This window comes from Poecilia reticulata, chromosome 23 (assembly GCF_904066995.2).
Source record: "Poecilia reticulata chromosome 23, P_reticulata-male-v2, whole genome shotgun sequence".
Lineage (NCBI taxonomy): Eukaryota > Metazoa > Chordata > Actinopteri > Cyprinodontiformes > Poeciliidae > Poecilia > Poecilia reticulata.
The window spans coordinates 8,538,676-8,560,269 of record NC_088852.1 but is presented as its reverse complement, the minus strand read 5'-3'; the positions used below and the strand labels follow the sequence as shown (position 1 = coordinate 8,560,269).

The following is a 21,594-nucleotide window of genomic DNA, read 5'->3' as shown; positions in this document are numbered from 1 at the left end:
GTCTGGTTCTGGTTCTGGGGATGCAGAGCAGACCAGAACCAGAAGATCTGAGGGGTCTAGACGATTGGTATAGTAATAACAGATCTTTAAGGTATTGTGGTGCTAAACCGTTCAGTGATTTATAAACTAACATCAGTATTTTAAAGTCTATTCTCTGAGCTACAGGGAGCCAGTGAAGGGACTTTAAAACTGATGTTATGTGCTCTATCTTCCTGGTTTTAGTGAGAACCCGAGCAGCAGCGTTCTGGATCAGCTGCAGCTGTTTGATTGATTTATTAGTCAGACCTGTGAAGACGCTGTTGCAGTAATCAATGCGGCTAAAGATAAACGCATGGATGAGCTTCTCTAGATCGTGCTGAGACATAAGTCCTCTAATCCTAGAGATGTTCTTCAGGTGATAGAAGGCCGACTTTGTGACTGTCTTAATGTGGCTCTGAAGGTTCAGGTCAGAGTCCATCACTACTCCCAGGTTTCGGGCCTGATCGCTGGTTTTAACTGGTAATAACTGAAGCTGTGCATTGATTCTAGTTCGCTCCTCTTTAGGTCCAAAGATAATAACTTCAGTTTTGTTTCTGTTTAGCTGGAGAAAGTTTTGGCACATCCACACATTGATCTGTTCTAAGCATCTATTTAGTGATTGGATGGGTTCAGAGTCATCAGAGTCATACAATTGCTTTAGCTAAATAAAGTCCTTATTACTTTGAAGTACTGCAATTTCACCTGACAATATGGTGGCGATGATTTGGATAAGTAACAGAAAAACTCTGCAAATTCAACAACTTTTTGCTTTGGCCAATCACTTTTTTGTGATCCTATATTTTCATTTGGTCTAAAATGTGTGATAATACTTATGTTCAACAAAAAGTCAAAAAGCAAAAGATATGCAATAAGTTTTATAAATTTCCCACTGAAGAAAAAAGTTGCAGTAAGTTGATATCACAGTTGGAAACATGCTGTATATAGTGATACCATTGAAATCTATCAATAACTATTATATCAAAACATGAACAAAAATAGGATATCTCAACTAGCAACTAGGAAAACTTAATCTGACCTGATGCTTCTTATTTTTGGTTTTTCCGTGTAATGGTTCGATATAAGATCGGTTGGTTAAGCCACTTTTTAAGTGACTAATTCCTTCACTACGCCAAATGAGCTCACCAATTTATGTCAGTAGATTCAAAACTCATCCTTCCATCATCCCTAAACTGTTCCTTCTTTGCATGTCTGTCCCATCTTTGCCTTCTTCTTCTTTCTTCCCCCAAACTTTATTCTGTCGTTCTGTTCTTTCACCTTTCCCCCCTCTCTCTCTATTCCCAGCATCCCAGCGGGCTTTCATCTTCCCCAGGTTAGATTACTGTAAAGCACTGTCTGTCTGCCAGCATTCCTGAAAGCTTTTCATCTCTGCTCTGATTCATCTAGGGAGACAGAGGGAGAGTAGAGGAGAGGTTGAGGGGAATGGAGAGTTGAGAGCGGTGCAGAGGATGCTCTTGGAGACAGGAGGACATAGACACGGAGGGGAAACGGCAGGCCTGTGTTGTGCTATGGATTTCACAGCCTTTAGTGGTTAACCTGCACTGCAATGGGCTGATGGGAAATTTCCCAGTTGGTCTCTTGGCTGTCTGCGAAACGCCCACGCAGAGCTGAGAGCACACCTCACTGGGGACGCACAAATATGCTCACATGGACACATGCTGGTTGAAGAAACACAAAACGAATGTCTACACACAAATACACAAAACTGAAATCTGAAATATAAACAACAAAGTAAGAGACCAAAAAAAAAAAACTACATTTCTGGTCAAAAATAATGATTTTTAATAGCAGCCGACCAACACACCCAAAGTTTAGAAATTGAATCTATTCTGCCTTTTCCCCCCTTATGTTTGAAAACCAGAAGCTCCAGTAACATTAACCTGGAGAGGTCTGTATGGTGTATCCGAGTCAGACAGGCAACGCAGACCTCAAAAAGTGCTCTGAAATCTACTCAGCCTTAATTAGAGAAAAAGTAGAACATGCAAAGGTAACTGAATATACCCCGGTGTGTGTACAAGTCTGTTTCTGCCCACATACATGCATTGGCAGCTTACAAACAGCAGCACGGGTTTAATTACTGAATCCCAGTATCTCTCTACTGCTCTGCTGCATTGTGTGTGTGTTTTTTTTTTTGTTTGTTTTTGTTTTTTTTTGTTCATTTACACTGTGTCTGTTTGTGCATTCATGTTAGAGACAACAGCTGTGGAAATGAGGGGACTGTGTCAGTGGGTGAGTATCCAGCCGTAAATACATAAATGCCTTTACACCAAAGAGCAACATGACCAAGGTTCGGTTACCATAACGACCGCATACACAACACTGTGCGGGCATCGTCTATTTAACTTCACGCTATCGGATTGATACGTTGAAGTAGAACTGAAAAAAAAAAACAATTACCAGGGTAGAAAAGAGTGATTTTTCATCGGAAGTTTTCTGTTGCAAGACCGGTGAAAATTCTAACTGGTTGAATGTTTTTTCTTTTGCATAATTCATTCAAATCAGTTCAAACATGACTGCGGCTTTTATCTTTGTTAACGTCAACTGAAATAGATGTTCAAACACTGACGCCTCCTTACAGCCATCTGTAGACAAAATATATATTAATTATTCCAAGTTATTTTTGATGGCTTGAAAAATGGTGACTCTTCTGATGCCTGTGTAAAAACGTCCTTAAGACCAATGGATCAAGCTCTGCTGCATGCAACTAATGCTCCTTTGAGCTACTTTTACTTTACATTAGTTTTATAGGTGTTAAAGCTACAAACCCCCCTTCCTTTGAAATTATTTGTAGTGAGCCTCAGAGAAAATGCTGTGAAATAATTACTAGAAAACGTTTAATTAAACCTTCACAACATATCAAATCGATATTGTCCTCACAATTTTCACCAAGGGAATCACACTTATGTTTTTCCTAGTATCATATTTCCCTAGTTTTAATCACAAGCAGAGCTGTCTTTTCCTCTCCCCTACTATTGCCTTCAAAGTGAAAGAACACACAAGTTTCATGTCAGTAAAATCCTTTTAAAATGTGCTCCATTGACTTTTCAGTGACTCTACATAAGTTCTAAGGCGTAAATTATACAACAGTGATAACTTGAAGTTTCATTACTTTTTTTTTGTCACATGATCCCTTCCAACACTGATCCCTTCAAACGTTTTGCTAAAATAAGTACTGTGGACCATCTGGATCCGTCAATGTCCCTGAAGAAAAATGTGACTTTACGGTACAGGCGGGTTAGATACCCTTTTGCCATTATGTTTAATATTGTGATTTTGAACAATATTTTTTTGCTGTCATTTATGTGAACATTTATTTTAACTGTTTTGGTGTTCCCAATTTTGCTAATTATAAACAGTGACAAAGTTTCTATTTTTATTGCTCACAATCTAGAAAACACGTTTCTGCTCAATTTTTAGTTTATGAATGGCAGACAAGCATTTCTATTGCATGGCAGCTTTTTTATATTAGACCGATAGTCATGTTATGGGATTTTTTTCTTTTTATTCAACAACCATTGTCATTCTGTTGCATCATTCCCTCACTTCATTCAAATTCATCTAACTGAATTGGTTTTAAGCAAAGAGAATGTATGCCCATGTATTTTTTTAATGTGTCAGATCACTTGTTTTATATCAAGTTAATTACTATATGAGCTGTAAAACTAGTCCTGCAAATCAAACAGCAGACAACCAGTTGTTCCAAAAAGATGGCTATTGACTCTTTTAATTAAGTATAGATAATGACAACTGAGCATTTGAGAGTACTGCCCTAAATTACTTCGTCTATTTGATTTTTATTTTTATTTTTTTTTGACTGTGTATTTTGGACTGGAACGATTTGGCTTCTCAGATCTCTGGCGTGTTATTTTTATTTAGCAGTACAAAGTAAAGTAGATGGAAAACTGTACAAAATACCTTTTGGGAAGTTTTTATAGAATGACTTTTGAACTATGCAAAGTGGAGAAGGTTGTCCTCTCACATGCCTTCACCACATGGTTGCAGACTCCTTCAGACGGTCACATTGTCGCCTACAAATTCTGGGTCCTTCCACTATGACGGGACACTGTGATGATGCAGTACTCTGAAGTATTACGGGCATCCCTGCATGTGATATTTATGAACCTGCCATTCTTATGGCTCTACTCACAACTCCCACTCCCTTTAATCTTAACCGCTGTCATCTACTGTCACTGCCTTATGTCTGTGGCCTTGGCTAACTGCCAACTGACACACAAGGCTGTTTGTGTGTATGCGTGTGGGGGTGCGCGCGTGTGTGTGTGTGTGTGTGTGTGTGTGTGTGTGTGTGTGCGCACACTTCAGTATGAAATAATTGTTTGTTATTGCAGAATATGTCAAATGAAGGGCAGTGACAGAAAAACAGCTATTTAATAATCATGATTATAGTAATTAACTCCAAACTATGTGTTTACACACAGACAAAAATGTTAATGCTAAATTACCACCTATCCAATATAATCCTACAATAAAGGGGCCAACATAAATAATTTGGCAATGAAATAAAGGGAGATTAGTAATTACTGTAAGATAAAAAAAAAAAAACTATTTCATCTCTTTAGTCTTTGGCAGAAACTACAAATCCCACACAGAAAATGAATATTATAAATAATGAATACATTAACATCTGAATCACGCTAATTCTGATCATTAAAGCTTCAAGTGTGCAGCGCTTATTGTCCTAAATTAGCTGCAGCTTTCTCAGTCCACACCCGCTCATGTATGGATTCCAAGATCACCCAAGGCAGATGAGAATCCTCTCTGAATAAATCAAGCCATCATCGACAGCCTTGCAATTGAAAGAGTGCATTATAGCATCTGAAAACAGCTACAGCATTCTGCATTCAAACTACATCGCAGATACTTGTACGGAAACAAAAGCCGAACCCCGTTTATTGCTAAAGCTTTCCACAAAAAACTGTTAATTCGCCAGGCTCTGTGAAAAGCTCATTGTTTCCCTGGACTTAATGTGATCAGCTGAGTAATTATGAATATGAATTCACGATTATTGTGCAAGCCAGGAGAGCACACGCAAATTTTTAGTATTGTGATAACATACAATTATGTTATAAGTTATATAAAGGGAGTCTGATAATAGGAAGGTCTTGCTAAAGTATTTATACCCCTTGAAGTTCTTTATATTCCCTCATGTTGCAACTACAAACAATGTATTTTATTTGGGGGATTTTGCATAACTGGGTGATAGAAACAACATTTCTTTTACTAATAAGAAGCTGGGAAGAATTGCATACATCTGTATACAACCCCTGTAATGGCAGACCCCTACATAAAGTCAACCAAAACAATTGATCCAAAAAGTAGCAAAGAACACCCAATCCCAACAGAAATACATAGTGATGGGAGCATCAAATAGAAAGAATATTTTTGAAGGACAGGGAAGGTGGATGGAGCAAAATGCATTCCTGTTAGAAGCTACTGAAGACTTCAGACTGGGGTGGAGGATGAGCTTCCAACAGGACAGAGACCCTAACCATGAAGGCATATCTACAATAGTAAGGTTTAGATCAAAGCATATTATTATAATAGAATGGCTTAGTCAAAATATAGATCTAAATTAAATTGAGAGTCTGTGGCAAGACTTAAAAATTGATGCCCACTCTATCAAATTTGCCTGATTTTGAGCCATTTTACATCAAAGAATGAGCAACAATTTCTAGATGTGGAAAACTGTCAGAGCAACACAAGGTGCTCTTCTAAGGTTATTGACACATTGATGCCGAATATAAACACACACTACACTGTTTTAATTTTTAAACAGGAAATTATTTGCACAAACGGTTTGTGGCTGCAATATGGAAATGTTCCCTGTGATATCCCTTGTGAGGCATGCATATTTTAAATATACATATATAACAAATAAGGCCTTTTATGTTACTTGTGCACAGTGTTAAGAGATTAGTTAATTATCACAATCGAGATCTGCCCTCAGAAGAGAGAACAAGCTATCAGCACATACTCAGGGTAACATCAAAGTGTATTAAATCCATTTTTATTGTCATTGTCCAAAGCAGACGATTGAGCAGACTACATCTAAGGCTGCATATAACTTTAATTTCACTGCAGAATGCATTAGCATAATCCAAACACACCCTTGTCATGCCCTTACACAAAAGCAGCTGAACGAAAGCGAGCACACTCACTTCTGGAGTCTGGAGAGATCCGCTCCCTTAGATCTTTAACTTTGGACACCAACAGATGGGCTTGCTCACTCGTTTTCTCCTTTTTTTATTTTTATTTTTCCTCTCCCTTATCACTTTGTGGTGAAAGCCAAATACTATCTAACGTAAAGGGCTTCAGGTAGACCAGCTGAGTAAGCATGCAAACTGAACTCAAAATGGATTTTATGATTCAACAATGTTTTATGGCTTTGGCGAAGTACTAAACCAGAACTTCTAAAAGCATAAAGGCCGTGCATGTGACCCTGTGGATTTAATCTCTTGTACTACAAGTTGCTGACATTGTAGCGTTTTAAGCACAATCGATAAACACAATTAAGTCTTCACAGTACTGCATTTTTGTGTAAGCCGTCATTGTGAAACAAGGTAGTAATAATCATAAAAAAATGATTATTACTGCCTTTACTGAAGTACCTGCACAGCATTAATCTTTGGGGAAATTAACATCTCCATGTTTTTAGCTCTTTTTTTTTGCGAGCCTCGCAGCTAAAATGCTCTGTCAATGGGTTTGGAGCTGGTTTCACTTTTTTATGCTCGTCTTCAAAATTTGAACCGCTGTATGAATTAGCAAGTTTTAGCATGTGGTTGAAAAATAAAACAAACCCTCTTATGCGACCACAGTAACTTTATATGTGTGTGACTGTCTCTGGCGGATATGCAACAGCACAACGTGCACCGGAACAGTCAGTTAAACAAACACAGCTGTGAGACTTCTTTACATTTTGTACTTCACTGGAAATTGGGGGGGGGGATGTTTTTCTTACAAATACGCAGTCAAATTGACATGACTACATTGTAGAGGAACATACAAATACTTAAAAATTTAATCAGTGCACCATTCCTTCAAAATAGCCCAAATCCATCTCCTTCACTCCAAGCTCCCAAAACTGTCCCATTTGATCCCTATCAGTTCCATGTCCCGTGGGCTGTGTATTTTAGCAAACCCCTGAGCTGTTCATGATATTAAATGTGTGTTATGTGTCTCAGGGTCTTAGGCCAGAAGATGAGGGCTCTAGGAGGGGACCGGTGGAGGGATTAGCTTTCTTGCCCTGCTCCAGCTCTTTACCATTTTAATGAGGCAGGGCTGCAGGGTCTTTCTTCTGCCCCAGCCAACTGTGTCATAGACTTGGCCTGGGGACAGACTGTGGCTGCAGGGGTTCAGGAACAGTTGCAATACAGCACAGCCATTGTATGGAGAAATGGAGTGAGACATGGCACTTATGAGGGAAAGGGGGGCGATGAGAAAAGGTGAATAAGAGAGAAACAGACAGAGATGGGAATAGGTGGGTGTTGAATAGGAGAGCGTTCTCTCAAACTGTCATGTGTGTCTTTCCACAGAATAAAAGAGTAATTCAGGTCTTTCATTATGCCTACCTCCAAAGCCCCTATGGTATACGCCCCGATAACATAGAAAGGGCACATGTGGATTAACTCAACTGAAGGAACTGTAATTGCCTACTGATATGATTATTACCAATATTAGCAGGTAAGACCTTAGAATTTCATATTTAACAAACTAACTACAACACAGAGAGGTTAGAAAGTTCAAAAAAAGATAAATTGTGGCAATATTTCAGCTGATTTTTGCAAGATCGACCACACAATTAACTATTTGGCCATTTGGCTAGTTTTATTCAAGAATGAATAAGCATACCCTTAAAAATTCATCATTTTGTGATGTGTCATTATGTCACATCACAACATGATAAAATTAGAATTTTATGTGATAAAACATACAATTATTTCAAAAATAAATTAAAGATGCTGTGCCAAACAAAAAGATATAATAATGTAAACATTATGGAAGGTTGGTTTTAGTGTTAAATTTTCCTTGTAGGCCAAAAATATAAATGTCTGTCCTATCTGCCCATTCTTCCACACATTTGTTGTGTTCCCTGCATGAGTAAAAAAGTTTAAATTGGATTTCAGTTGTTTGTTCACTGATTATCTAAAATAAATATTAAAACCTGTGACTGCAATCCCTCAATTCATGCAAGCCAGGTGTCTACAGGCGGGTTCGAAGTATGACAAACAAACTGCAAAAAAAAAAAAAAAGCTGCAGAGTTGCCACAGCGTTTGACAGCAGTGGACAAGATTTGCTTAAGTACTGAAGAGTCGAGTGGTGAAAGTTGCTTTAGTTTTCTGTGCACATGTGATTTTCTGCGCTTTCATTTCGATGTGCCATGAACAGTGTCCACCTCTCCAAAAACAAAACCACTCCCACAGCAGGACGTCTGCCTGAGCCCTCTCAGTCGGGACAAAAGGTCCGACAGTAATCACCGGGGGTCAAAATTCAAGCGATACTACAATGCCTCTTTGGGCTTCCACAATGGTATGTATGCACAATCACAATCCTTGGAGGAATGCATGGTAAATCAACCCAACGAAAAGAAAAAAAAAGACAACACAAATAACCTTGAACTGACGGACTGTGTCTGTCAGCGATAAAAGGTTTTACAAAAAGATGGGGTCCTTATGAATGCATGTATCTATGCTATTGAACTGGTCGTAATAGAAAAGTGCATGAAGAGGATTCATTGATACAGGCTGAGGTCCACTTCACGGTGGTTTTGGCAATAAGAGGGTGAAACTGAGAACCATTTCACAGCTAAAGACACTTGGCCTCGGGGCAGAAATGCCTCTGGAGCAGAGCTCAGCTCAGTCCTATGACATGGAGGTTTTAGCATAGAGCACAATCGTTACTCACACCACCTCTTGACTTGGACTTTGTCCGTCTCTTTCATTCTCATGCATTCACGCAATGACCTTTGTTGACAGCAAGCACCCATGTCAGTCAAACGAGTGTCTCTGAAGTCATGTCGGGACCTAATGAAAGAACACACTGGCACATTCATCTCTTTCCCTTTCCCGTTTGTATCTACAAACGCAAATAGTTCTGTTTTTACATTCTACAATGTCAATTTCTGGCAGCTTTTCTTTTACAGACACAGACCTCAGTTCCGACAGCTTTCATTTGCTAACTGCTCCACAGTTGCAGACCAGTCAGACACCGAAGAAGAACCAACATCAACTTTACCTGAACAGCTTTTTGGAGGAAACTTGCTAAGAATAGAGGGTACGTAGCTTTTTCTTGATTACTGCCCACCATTGCCTTCTTAAAGCCCTTTACTGTCTCAAGCTAATGAACAGAGAATATACTCCATGTCAAGAGGAAGAGAGATGAGTGGGGGGTACTGCAGTAGAAAGCTAGAGGGGATTTAATTGGACAAAAAATAAGCTGAGGCTAACAGCTACCTACTGTTTATGAAAGGGTGAATGTTAGTGAGAACAATAAAGGAAATGAGGGAAGGATAAAGTAGGATAACACAGAGAATTTTATGTTTTCAGCTGGTATATGATCCTGCTGTGTTAAGTCGAGTAGAAACGCAGTGTGAGGCAATAATCCTGCTAAATTATGGGAAATTACAACATCATAAAAGCGTACATCACTGAGCCAAAACATTCTCCTAACAACCATAGGGTCGAAATGATATCTGAAGAAGCAGCATGCGTTATTCACGGTTACAAGTTCTGCATATATCAGAAGTTCTACAAACTGTAAAGAGTTTGTATTGATGTATTTCCACACTTACCCACTGAAACAATAGCAATATCACAACTACGACGGCTATTTAGCAAGCATTCAAATTCTTAAGGTGAGTAATTATGGAATAATATTTTACTTCAACTCTTCTCTCCACCTTTAAAGTCTTAATAACCAACTTTCTGGGTAATTACAGACTTATTTTTCTTGATTATGCGAAAATTGAGAAAATACCCAAATAAGGACGGGATGTAAGTGGAATTTGAAGTGCTAAACTGATGGTTCACTTAGAAGAAGAAATGGCTCCAAGTTCATTTCACTCAGATAAAAACTCAGTTTGTGCATCGTCACTTTTCAGACTGTGAACTATGAAAACAAATTCAATTTGAGCCGTGTGAAATGAATTCAGATCAAGTTTTTGTTCATGTCGAACTTGCTCAAAAAGAATGATGATATTTCATTTTCTCCTATGACATTTATATTTTAAAGCTGAATACACACATTTGTAGAACTACTAGAAAGATGAAGAGTTTGAAGCAGTGGAAAATGTGAACAGGAAATATTGAAGCAGCAGCTGTGCATTAATCCTCATCTTCAACACCAACCCCCTCACTCAAAATAAGTCAGTTCACAAATGGCCAGCATGTTTTCTATAACAGGAATAAAATGATGCAAACATGCATGTGAATCTATACTCTACATGTCTCTGTGTGTGTGACTAATTATTATTTTTTTATGTGTGTATTAGTGTGTGTCATTGCTCCTGGCTGACTGCCCCCTGCTCCCATCTCGTCCTCTCACTCCGTGCACACAGATGAAAGTGGGACTTGTGGGTAATTAATTGGATATGTTTGTAATTAGAGGACGAGTGAGGGAGAAATGCATGCGAGCCTCCTTTTGTTTAGTCTGTTGCACCTAACAGCAGCACGGGAAAATAAAAACTGATTACACAGAACACTAATTACCCTGGAATTATCCCGCTCACTTCACAGGGTTAATTCTTATTCATTGTGCGACTCTTCGACTATGTATTCATATACATTGGACCGCATGCGTTCTTTTTACGTACACATGAACCCACATTTTTGTGCTATAATGAGTGCGGTATTGACCAAGCTGATTATAAAAAAAAATGTGTCGAAACATAATGACAACTTTGCTTTCGGATTGAGCCCCCCACAAATGAGATCTCAAGTCCATACACTCAAGGATTAAAATGAAATATTATACTTGTTTGATGACTATATCTCTGATGAGTATCACCATCCTTATTTTTCCTGGGGAAAGATCAGAGTCAGTGAAAATGAAAAAACTTAAAGAACTTAGGCATAGACTCAAAGACTTACCAGAGTTTTGCAAACCTTTAATGTGTAAAAAGTCTATTGATAAGAATGGAGTTTACAGAACAGCAATCAGCGTCCACAGGAAAAAACAAAAAACAAAAACTGTTGCCTTTCAGAAAGTGCCATTTGAAAACTTATACCAGTGAAACTTCAGCTCCTTTAGGGTAAAATATGTAGAAATGAGAGACATTATTATGTATTTGCATAGTAATGTTTCCTAAAATCATATCACTTCCACCCAGTCCATCTGATGTAGAGCTTTTTTTTTTTTTCCAATTTGTTAGCATTAATAAGCTTGTCTCGTCTTGGGTTATAGGAGCATAAAAATACCTTATCCAAAGAAAATTGCTTGAAAGCATACAAAGCTTTCACATTTGCACTAATCCCTATAGATCTGATCAAATTTACTGCCAACCCTAATGCAGACAGAGATGGAAAATGTCGTTTCCTGTTAGAGTTTGATGACTGCACTGAATGTTGGCTCTTCATTTCGTTGATGTCTTTGAACTGCGTGGAATGGGCCGCCCTAAATGCTGCTCTCAAGATTGCTCTCCAGACTCACAGACTGAAACAAACAATCCCATCACTACATATAGAAAGCATTTAAATCAATTAATTTTTTGCAGTAGCTTAACCTTCCATTAAAAAATGTATAAAAACAAATCTATTTCTAAAACAATTTCACAAATATTTTTGCCCCAACATTTACTTAAGAATAACTGCAACTTAAGCAATAATTTCATTTTATAATTTACCTTTTTCAGTGGATAAAGAGTTTCAAGCAACCTATGATTTAACTCCCATTAATTTTCCTACGGTGTTAATATGACAACAAAGAAGCTCCTTTTTATGTCACTGGTCACTAAGCTGAACCAGGAGCCATATTCATCTTGTCTTCTTGTATTCTTGTATTCACAGTGGAGAGGATAGTAGTGGGGTATAATGACGCATAAAACTCACAAGACGACATAATATTGAGCTCATAAAATTAACATTTTATTATTGGTTTAAGAAAACGTCAAAGATCACATTTATGCTGCAAAAAGGCCATTCAGTCTGCATTTTATTGATTTTGCTACAGTCATTTTATTCCTTCAGACTTTAGGATAGTGCTTCAACTACGGATGGTCTGCCAAAGAACATTTCCCATTTCCCAGTTGATATTGACAGTGCACACCGATTGTGAGGCAGTGCAACGTACCCGTAGACGTCCAGCCACTAAACTGATGAATGTGTGGCAAAGCACCTCATTTCCACAACTTGGCATGGTGGAAAATTTGTGATGTTTTGGGCTCTGGGTACCTTGTTAGAGTGCATGGAATCATTAGATGCTTAATATACCAGAAGATGTTAACTAAAAATCCCAGACATTTAAAATGGATAAACATCCACCCCTTCGTGAACATCTCATTTCCCACTCAAAAGAAGATTATATAATGAAGGATTTGGATCTCTATGTTAAGAGAAATGGTTAAAGACCCCTCTCTATTTATCCTGAAAGTTACTAAAATGTTTTTCAAGACCTATTTGTCATAGAAGGTTCTACAAATTAATGACAACATGGGTGAAAGCAATGGTACGGCCGGTGATCTTTTTAAGTCTATTTCTTAATGTTCAATTGTCCCGTACTTGATAAATACACATAAATTAAAGATACTGCAATAAAATATTGTCTGGGGGTGCTTAATCCCATCTCACTATCAAAAACAAATCATAATCATGACGACGTCAAAGAATTTATTTTTTGGATCAATGTCACATTGATCTGATCTGATGCATCCAGAAACTTAAACAAGCATTGGGCTTTACAGAAGGAGAAAACTCTGAAATTCTCTGTCTCTGATAACAGAACATGCCCTCAGTAGTGCATGGTGTGCTTCTGACTGTGGGTGGGATTTTCATGCATCCAAGACTCATGTTTTCATGCAGTGTAGAGTGAACTTCTTCTCTAAAACTGACACACAAGTACAGTGGTCTAAAATTCAAGCTTTAGCTGCAGTCATGATGGCAGCTCATCAAGACGTTATTTCCTAGTTTTCTTCATGTCACTTTGTAGTAACAACATAGCCGAGCCAGAAGGTTAAATTATTCCCCCTGTTCATTCTCCAGTTTTTCAGCTCCAAATGTAGGTGGAGTTAGTAATTATGGGAATTAACACAAAATTAGTAAAGGCAGGCAGGGTGTACATTACACTAGAGATATAAAATCTGGCACAGTGCTTGGCTTTAATCAGAAAACATACCACTGTCATAATTTTGCCACATGGAAGCTGAAATATGTCCCTGAATAGAAGACGTGCACCAACGACTGCAGATGAAACCTTTATGTTGACAATCACAGCTCATTTGGAGGTCCACAAATTGTGTCGTCATAATGTGTTTGAAGTTTACACACAAGAACTATGTCAACGAAGTTTAATCACACAAACGTAATGTAGGGTGAACATGCAAAAGCACGATTTAAGCAGCGGCAGCATGTCTAACCACAGGATGTGCTTCCTATAAGGAAAAAAAAACAAACAAACAAAAAAAAGCATATCCATTGAATCTAATTTTCTACCAAGGTGGACGTGGGGGGGGGGTGACATCTTCCTCTCTTAGATTACAGAGATGGAAGAGTGGAGGATCCCTCTGGGCTTCACTCTACTCTGCTCTCTTCCTCTTTCTTTCCCTCTCTCAGTTCCGCCCTGTGTTGCCACGGCAACAAGGACTGGTAAAACATGATGGAGGCTGTAGATGTAGGAAATAAGAAGACAAGAGGGAAAAGTCCACCTGTGGTAGTATACCCTGTGGAACTTTTGCATCCAAGGCAAGGGGACCAAAGTTGAGGCCATCTTCCTTTCTCACGCACAGTTTTGGTTTTGCATAAACACTAGCTCATCTTTTTTTTTTATTATTATTATTTCTGTGCTCCATATTTAAAATTAAATATGAAGCATTTAAATAACACTTTCTACCACCCTTTAGCAAGTTTTGTTTTCCATACCATATTTCTCCTTTTCAATCTTTATCTTTTGTACATACAGTCTACATACATACAGCTTAGACACTTTTCTGCAATTGTACAGAACCCTAAAGTCCTGTGAAGGTGGGATGATGGCCAATGAACAGGAAAATAATTTAAAAAAATATATATGGATGTTTCTAAAGAACTAATCAAAAAGTTGCCTTTAGTTAAGGGGGTGCAGCACAGGATGGTTGTCCTGCATCTGTTAGGTGTTTCCCTAGTTGAACACACCAGACTTAATGACTGCATCATTAGCAGGCTCCTGCGGAACTTGGTGACGGGCTCAGAAAATAAAAACATAATCTGAATCAGGGTGTTGAAAGATGCATCAACAACCTGTAGGACACCACCCCTAAATGAGCACAGCTTTTCAACTTTACCTCATGTGATGTAAGAGGCATATATAAGGAAGATTGCTTTCATGAGGGTTGATTTTATCTTTCTAAAATAAAGTCGGCTTGATTTGGAGAATAGTCCAGCTAGTAGATTTAAACTTGTTTTATTCATTTCAGTTTCATTCTGCATCTCCCTCCTTCACATTGCTTCTTTCTTCTTGTTTTAATCTCTCCTTCATTCCAAATAAATTGATGATTATTCTTTGCTACATACTAGTACAATTATTAACATTAAAGTACAATCAATGACTTTTTGAGTAAGAATACAAACCTGTTTTAGCTAGCATATTTGCCCCTCTTTGGAAAAAGGACAAATATTTCAAGCATATTCAGGCTTTCTAAAGAAAATAACAACTCCATCTATAACACACACAACCCCTACAAAGCTTAGTTTTATATAAAACACCACTGATTTCAGCAGCATTTGATAAGTGGCATGGCATACAGTGTGCTGAAGCCTAAAAATGAGGAACACAGTATGCTGTTTGACTGTGCCACTAAAATGGACAAAATGACCTGGACGTGGAAGACCTCCCTCAAGTGTTTTGGGAAATTCTACAAGATTACTTCTATCCATCTCCGGACACTAAGTGGGTTAAACTAGATTTTTATTTTTTGCTTACGCTGATACAATCTTATGTGACTCACAGTAGTGACATCAGACACAATGTTCACTATTTACTATTTACTGTTTCCTGATTAATCTGTGAAAGAAAAGCATCAGTACTGGCATAACACTATAAAGTTGCTTACATGTTTAACTGCACTTACTGGAAATTACTACATGGTTTGTTGAGGATAGGAAAAAAAAAAAAACTTTTAGAATCCCAATCTTACAGTTATGATACGACAGCCTATCTGACTTCAGACGGTAGTAATATAGTCTATATCTCAGGCTGTTGGAATCATAAGTTAAGGCTGAGCTGTCAAACTGATGAAACAATCTTGCCCAGGTGGAGCTACAGGGCCGAGACTCCTTCGAGACTGATAGAGATGTTCATAAAAGCATTTATATTGGATGTCAGAGTGGATAGATTGCTATCTTCCACATATACATGCTACATCTATGCACATTTGCAACACCACATATAGATAGAGACGCCAAACTGCCACTTTTTTTCCCCGTTTGTGCCGTTTATATTACCCAATGGCTGCGAACCGAATGATTGCGCCGACTGATTCTGGTCCAGATTTAAGGCATTGGATGACAAGACGGAATCACATAGAGACCAGATGCGATCAGAATCAGGGACGTCCTCTGATGCCTGGTGCCCACACACACACCCGACCGTGTTCTGACACACAACACAGGCAGCCTGTTTATCCCATCACTGCTGCAGCTCACATTCCCTTTGAAAGACAACATAACCCAATTACCAACATCCTGTTTTTGACAAAGGCAATATCGTGATGTTTCAGATAGGTGTTATTACACCAGGACGCATCCTACTGAAGGTCACACATTTATATCCTGTCCTAGGATATCTTAGCTCTTTATCCGTTCCCCTTTAAAGATTGGTTGACTGTCTGTTACCATGTTCAATAAAAATCTGTCATGAATCGTAGATTTTGTTTAGGATGTCTGCCATCAGGATATCAGCCGATTGCACAACTAGCCAGTGATTCAGCCTGTGATTCAGTTATCACAGCCTCTGTTTACAATTACCATTATGAACAGACCATCCATTTATTAGCACCCTACGTAATTATTTGTAAGAATAAGTCATAATTTCTCTTGTAGTTGAAGTGGCATCATCTCAGACTGTAAAATGTAGGAAAAAAATTACTTTAGGGATCTTTACTCAGGTAAAAAAGGCATGCAGTACATGGCAAGGTACAGAGAGTGACTTCTCTTAAAGGCAGACTTTTCAAAACAGAAAAGACAAGAGAAAGGTCTCTTGAACAAAAGTTGCCAGATGGTTTTATGTTTTAGTCAGAAAATAGTTAAAAGAGAAAAGGCCACTCATCTAAACTCGTCGTCGAATCTATGCTCAGAATAATAATAGCAAAATTTCTAATTGCAAATTAATAAAACAACTCGAACTGTGAGGAAGAAGATGAGGAACCAAGTTTGTCCTGCAACCACATACAGTAAACGGGAAGGTAAGGGAAGAAAAAAATCCCTATTAGAACATGAGAGGGTCACCAAATTTTTAGAACAATTAGATGTCATCTACATGTCAATACATTACTCAAAATGTGTTGACACTCCAGCTGCATGTTGTAAAACAAAGGCAGAAACGTAAAAAAGCCACAATATACAGTCAAATGTCATAAATTACCGTATTTTCCGCACTATAAGGCGCACCTAAAAACCTTCAATTTTCTCAAAAGCCGACAGTGCGCCTCATAATCCGGTGCGCCTTATATATGGACCAATATTGAGCCACAATAGGTCTAGCAACTACGGTAAGCAGCCACCGACTTCATTTTTCCCCGTAGAAGAAGAAGCGCGCAGTGCATGCTGGGATAGTTGTCAGAACGCTGGTTTGTTAATAAAGTTTGACTGACCTACGTATCTACGTACCAACCGTCTAGAATCAGGTCGTCTGCAGGTCATTTAGCACCACGTTCTCCATGAACATGCTGTGCGCGAATGGAGAAGGGTGACCATCGACCAGCCATGCCCCGGCCCAGTTGACATTCACTTTAGTGCAGCTACATCTAGTGGATGCATAACGTAACTCCAGAATCTACTGTAGCGTCGATTCTATGCGCCTTATATATGAAAATAGTTTTAAAATAGGCCATTCATTGAAGGTGTGCCTTATAATGCGGTGCGCCTTATAGTGCGGAAAATACGGTACAATACAAGTTCTGATGATGTTTGTTTGTCTGAGTCAAAGTAAATATTGAAAGCAGCAACCTTTGAGCAAGCAAACACTTTCATCAAGCCCACATCTCCATTTTTTTTTTATTTCACTGAACTTGTGTAATAATCTATTAGCTGTAAGCGGAAAATTATTACAATCTACAGAAAAAGGGCTTAGAAACATTAGTCTGTATTTAATTAATCAAATGGGTTTCACTTAGCAAATTGTTTTTAATGGACCTGTGATGCTGTGGGCTTCCATCCCCCATTTCTTCTGAGAACCTCTTTAAAATATGATTTTCTAAATTATCAGTACATTTTAAATTAACATATGGCAGCCTTGGCCAGTTAATAGAAAGTGGGACTTCGATGGGGTTTCCAGCAGAATAATGATACAAAACATGCGACAAAACTAACTCAGAAAGAAGAGAACATATTTGGGAGGACACAGGACACAGGAAGATCTAAAAACTAATTTCAGTCCTTGGGAGCTACTAACCTGCAATCTTTAGATGTGTCCCTGGAAACAACACACCTAAATCAAATAGATGAACTCCATCATTAGCATGTCATTCAACTCTGCAGAGTATTGTAAACAAGCCATTCATTTGAACTTGCTGGGTTGGGAGAAGTTTGGTACATCAAAGTCTAACATTAACCATACTCTTCAAAACCAATAATTTTAATCCTTGGTTGTCAGGAAATAACACACACAATGGTCATTTAAAAGGAGATTTATACAAAAACATGGCAACAAACCAGATAATAAAAAACATCAAAACCCTACAAATGTCTCCCCTGTTGTCGACTTTGCAGAGAGTGATAAAATGTAATAATGAGCTCGCTGATTCGAATAAGTGCACTGGAGAACAGTTTTATGACTGGCGGTGCATCAGTGTAAACATAATAAAGAGCTTAGACCGTAAGATGGAAGTAGAGGTGAGAAAACCGAGCCAGAACCATTCATTAACAGACGGCATTAGTGCACAAATTAACGGTGAAAATAAATCAAACAGGGAGGACTAATTACGACGCACTGAGCTGATACACCATGTGTTTTTGCATGTCTGTCCGGTGTTTATGAGCAGACTGATGTGTCAGCTGCCATGTGAGCTGAAGGGGCTCGCAAAAGTTAAAAAAGCAAAAAGTCATCAGGCTTTAATCAAGGTTACAATGTGCCAGTTCAATTAACATACTGCCAGTGGGAGGCTCCACTGATACAGTGCGGCAATGCACTCAAACCCTTTATCAGGGTTCCTGAAACAATGCCACAGGCAAGCAGTGCTTGCATTTTCCATTGAAATGTAGCAATAATAAATAATAATAAAAGCCACACACATCTCTAGGTGAAGAAGCAATAACAGCAAATTCAACACAAAACACATTTGAATCCATCATTGTAATACACATATGAGGAGGACTGTTATTCTGCAAAAACAAATTTCAGCCCTTTTGCTTACAAGGACGCATTTTAAAGTGAAAAGCCCAACTGTGGTTAAAAGGAACAAAACTGAATCTATGAAATTAAATAAATATAATTACAAATACTTCTAAAACTAAAACTAATTTTAAAGAGGATAAAAACTTGAAGAAATCCACCACGGTGCAGAGGCAGAAAATTAATTTGAAGACTTTCAGCAGTAAGTCTTCAAAAAAAGGGAAACTAAAGTGTCGTAACATTTTGCAAATAAGTAGGATTGTGCAACAATAGCAATTCTCTTGGGACATTTTAGGAGTACAAGCAAAATCCTGTCTACATCACCACAATCAACTAATTATAACGCTCAAACAATGGCTAACAGAATGTCATAGGACAGACTGAAGGTAAAAGTCTTACAAATCTCTGATAATATTCTTATTAAATGTCATACAATCTCCAAAATAGTTAGATCTTAAATCTTAGAAAATTACACTTTGCCCCAGAGAGACCTTAAGACCTGATTCACTAAATACATTTTCATCCAAGAGGGACATTCAAACAAGTATGCAAAATGGACAAAAAGATCAAAGCTAAAAAGGTGCAGAAGTTATTTAAAAGTATTTATTTTTAATTATTTCTCAAGTCTAACTAATTGCCAAATAAAAAATAAATAAATAAAATAACAGAAAAAGATTAAATTCATAAGTGTCCTTAGCTAACTTTAAAAATGTCAACACGCTCAGTTTTCTCTGGGTACTGCAAACCCAAAGTGAAGGGAAATATGTATGTTTTTCAGATTTCGTCTACAAAATTTGAGGAGTGTGCTGCACATATGGCTCCAGTTCCCTTTTCATTGACAGACCAGAACAACATCCAGCACGACTAAGTTCAAAAAGACTCCAGATCTCACAAGACTTATCTCTCATCGGACAAAATCCTAACAGCCAGAGTTAGAGTGAAATGGTTTAAAGTAAAATTTACTTGGCAAAAGTTTGACATAATGCAAAAAAGGGAATTATAATTTTTTTAAAAGCACTCTATATTCCCTCAGCAATATGTCTACATATGATCTCCCACAATAAAGGACACCAGCAAACATAATGTCTAAGCATATGGCAAAAATGTTAATTAGCAAATTGAAAAAAAAAACAATTCCATACTGCTGCCTCCCACTTCCTGTTTCAGCTTCTACTCGTGGCTATTATTCAAGCACAATGCACTACCTAAACATGGGTAAATATACAGCTTCACACATCAAAAACAAATACTTTATAAAGCTTTCTTGCCCAGAGACAAATCCCTCCTCAATTAATATCTTTTATCACATTCTTAAACTCGACTGCGACCAAAAACCGCCACGTTTTGTCGTCACTATCTCTCCTCCATCAAAATGTCTTCTCCCTGACGACCATTTACAGCCCTGTTCCCCGGCATGCAAGCAAAGGGAAGAGAACAAACAGCAGCACATAGAGAGAGCGAGGAAGAATGAAAACAGAAAGACAATGGCAGAAAGGGAGCTCATTACAGAGTTCAGACTGCAGTAGAAAAAAAGAAGGGAAAAAATAAGAGGAATGAAGCCTGGCTGTCAGAGGCAGAGCCTGCAACAAATATACAAATATCTATGAAAAACTTAACCTTGTCAACATCAAACAGCTTGTCTTTGATAAATATTAATCAAATGTTTACTTTCGATAATGCCTCATCAAAAAGACAAGAGGAAAAAAAAGCAAACGACAGTGTTCATGAAAAGTTAAAGCAAGCAACAAAGAACAGAAAAGAAATCCAATTAAAATGAGATGAGATGTATAAGCAGATTAAAGGTGGATAAGCATGCCTGCAATGCAATTTATGATTTTATTTTTACCTGTTCATAAAAAAATTAAAAAAAAAGAAGGAAGGAAGGGACAAAAAATGAAGAACTGCAAAAAAAAAATTATAGAAAAAATAAGGTAGTAAGTCCCTTTGTGTCTGACAGTGCAGTGCATGATTTATGGTCAGCACTGTCCAGAAATCTAATTGGCCGCCATGTTGGTTTTCTAGTGTGGGAAGGAGAGGAGAAATCTCAGAAGATGTGAGGACTCCCAGTAGCCACAATCAAAATGAAAGGTAAAGGGAGCAAGATAGCGTCAGAAAAGAAGGATGAAGGAACTGCAGCAGAAAATAGAAAAATTGCTTCACATTAGAAAAATTACAGAGCCCTGCTATGAATACTTTCCATGTGTTTAAATGGACATTAGCATGAAAGAAAGCAAAAACAAACCAGCTGATGAGGTGTTGATTGAATTGGCGACTAAGGTAAATAAGGTAACTAATCGGAGCATACTTTTATTGCAGCAGCTCCATTTTCTTTGTCCCCAAGTATATTGACTGATTAGCGTTTAAAAATTATGATTCATCAAATTAGGTCATATTATCAATAAGGGATTTATTTTTGAAATAGTCACAACAATGCAACAATGTAGACTGTATTCTGCATTTGTTTGAGTTTTGATTACACAACGTGGACCATCTGACTTATTAAATGTTATGATCAAATCATCAGATCTCCTGCTGAAGAGCTACAGTATGACAAATGAATGAGAAAATGAAGGAAAATCCCTCACCACCTATTTAATGGAAGGCTGAAACATTTTCTCGGTTAGATCAAATTGGTGCACAGTTGGAACAAAATGACCAAAACCCACAAAGGAACAAATTAATAAAGTAATCAGGATCTGGTGCAGATGACAATGTAGTCGCAGAAGAATAGTCGCTGCATTACAATATTCAACATTCTGGACTAAATAGCTCAGCAATCTCAAGGATAGAAGAGAAAGCGATGCACCC

At 38.0% G+C, this 21,594-nt stretch overlaps 1 protein-coding gene across 3 annotated transcripts in view; it reads right to left on the bottom strand.

The window, feature by feature from the left end:
• Nucleotides 1–21,594, bottom strand: part of plxna4 (plexin A4) — a 236,777-nt gene that overhangs the window by 110,092 nt on the left and 105,091 nt on the right. The window contains exon 4 of one of the 3 annotated variants that reach the window (XM_081603886.1): nucleotides 11,221–11,700. The exons of the other annotated variants lie outside the window; for them this stretch is intronic. Within the exon in view, the coding sequence (XP_081460012.1) occupies nucleotides 11,662–11,700 (39 nt within the window). The 3' untranslated portion in view covers nucleotides 11,221–11,661. Of the gene's footprint in view, nucleotides 1–11,220; nucleotides 11,701–21,594 lie in introns of those variants that run through there. 3 annotated transcript variants of the gene reach the window in all.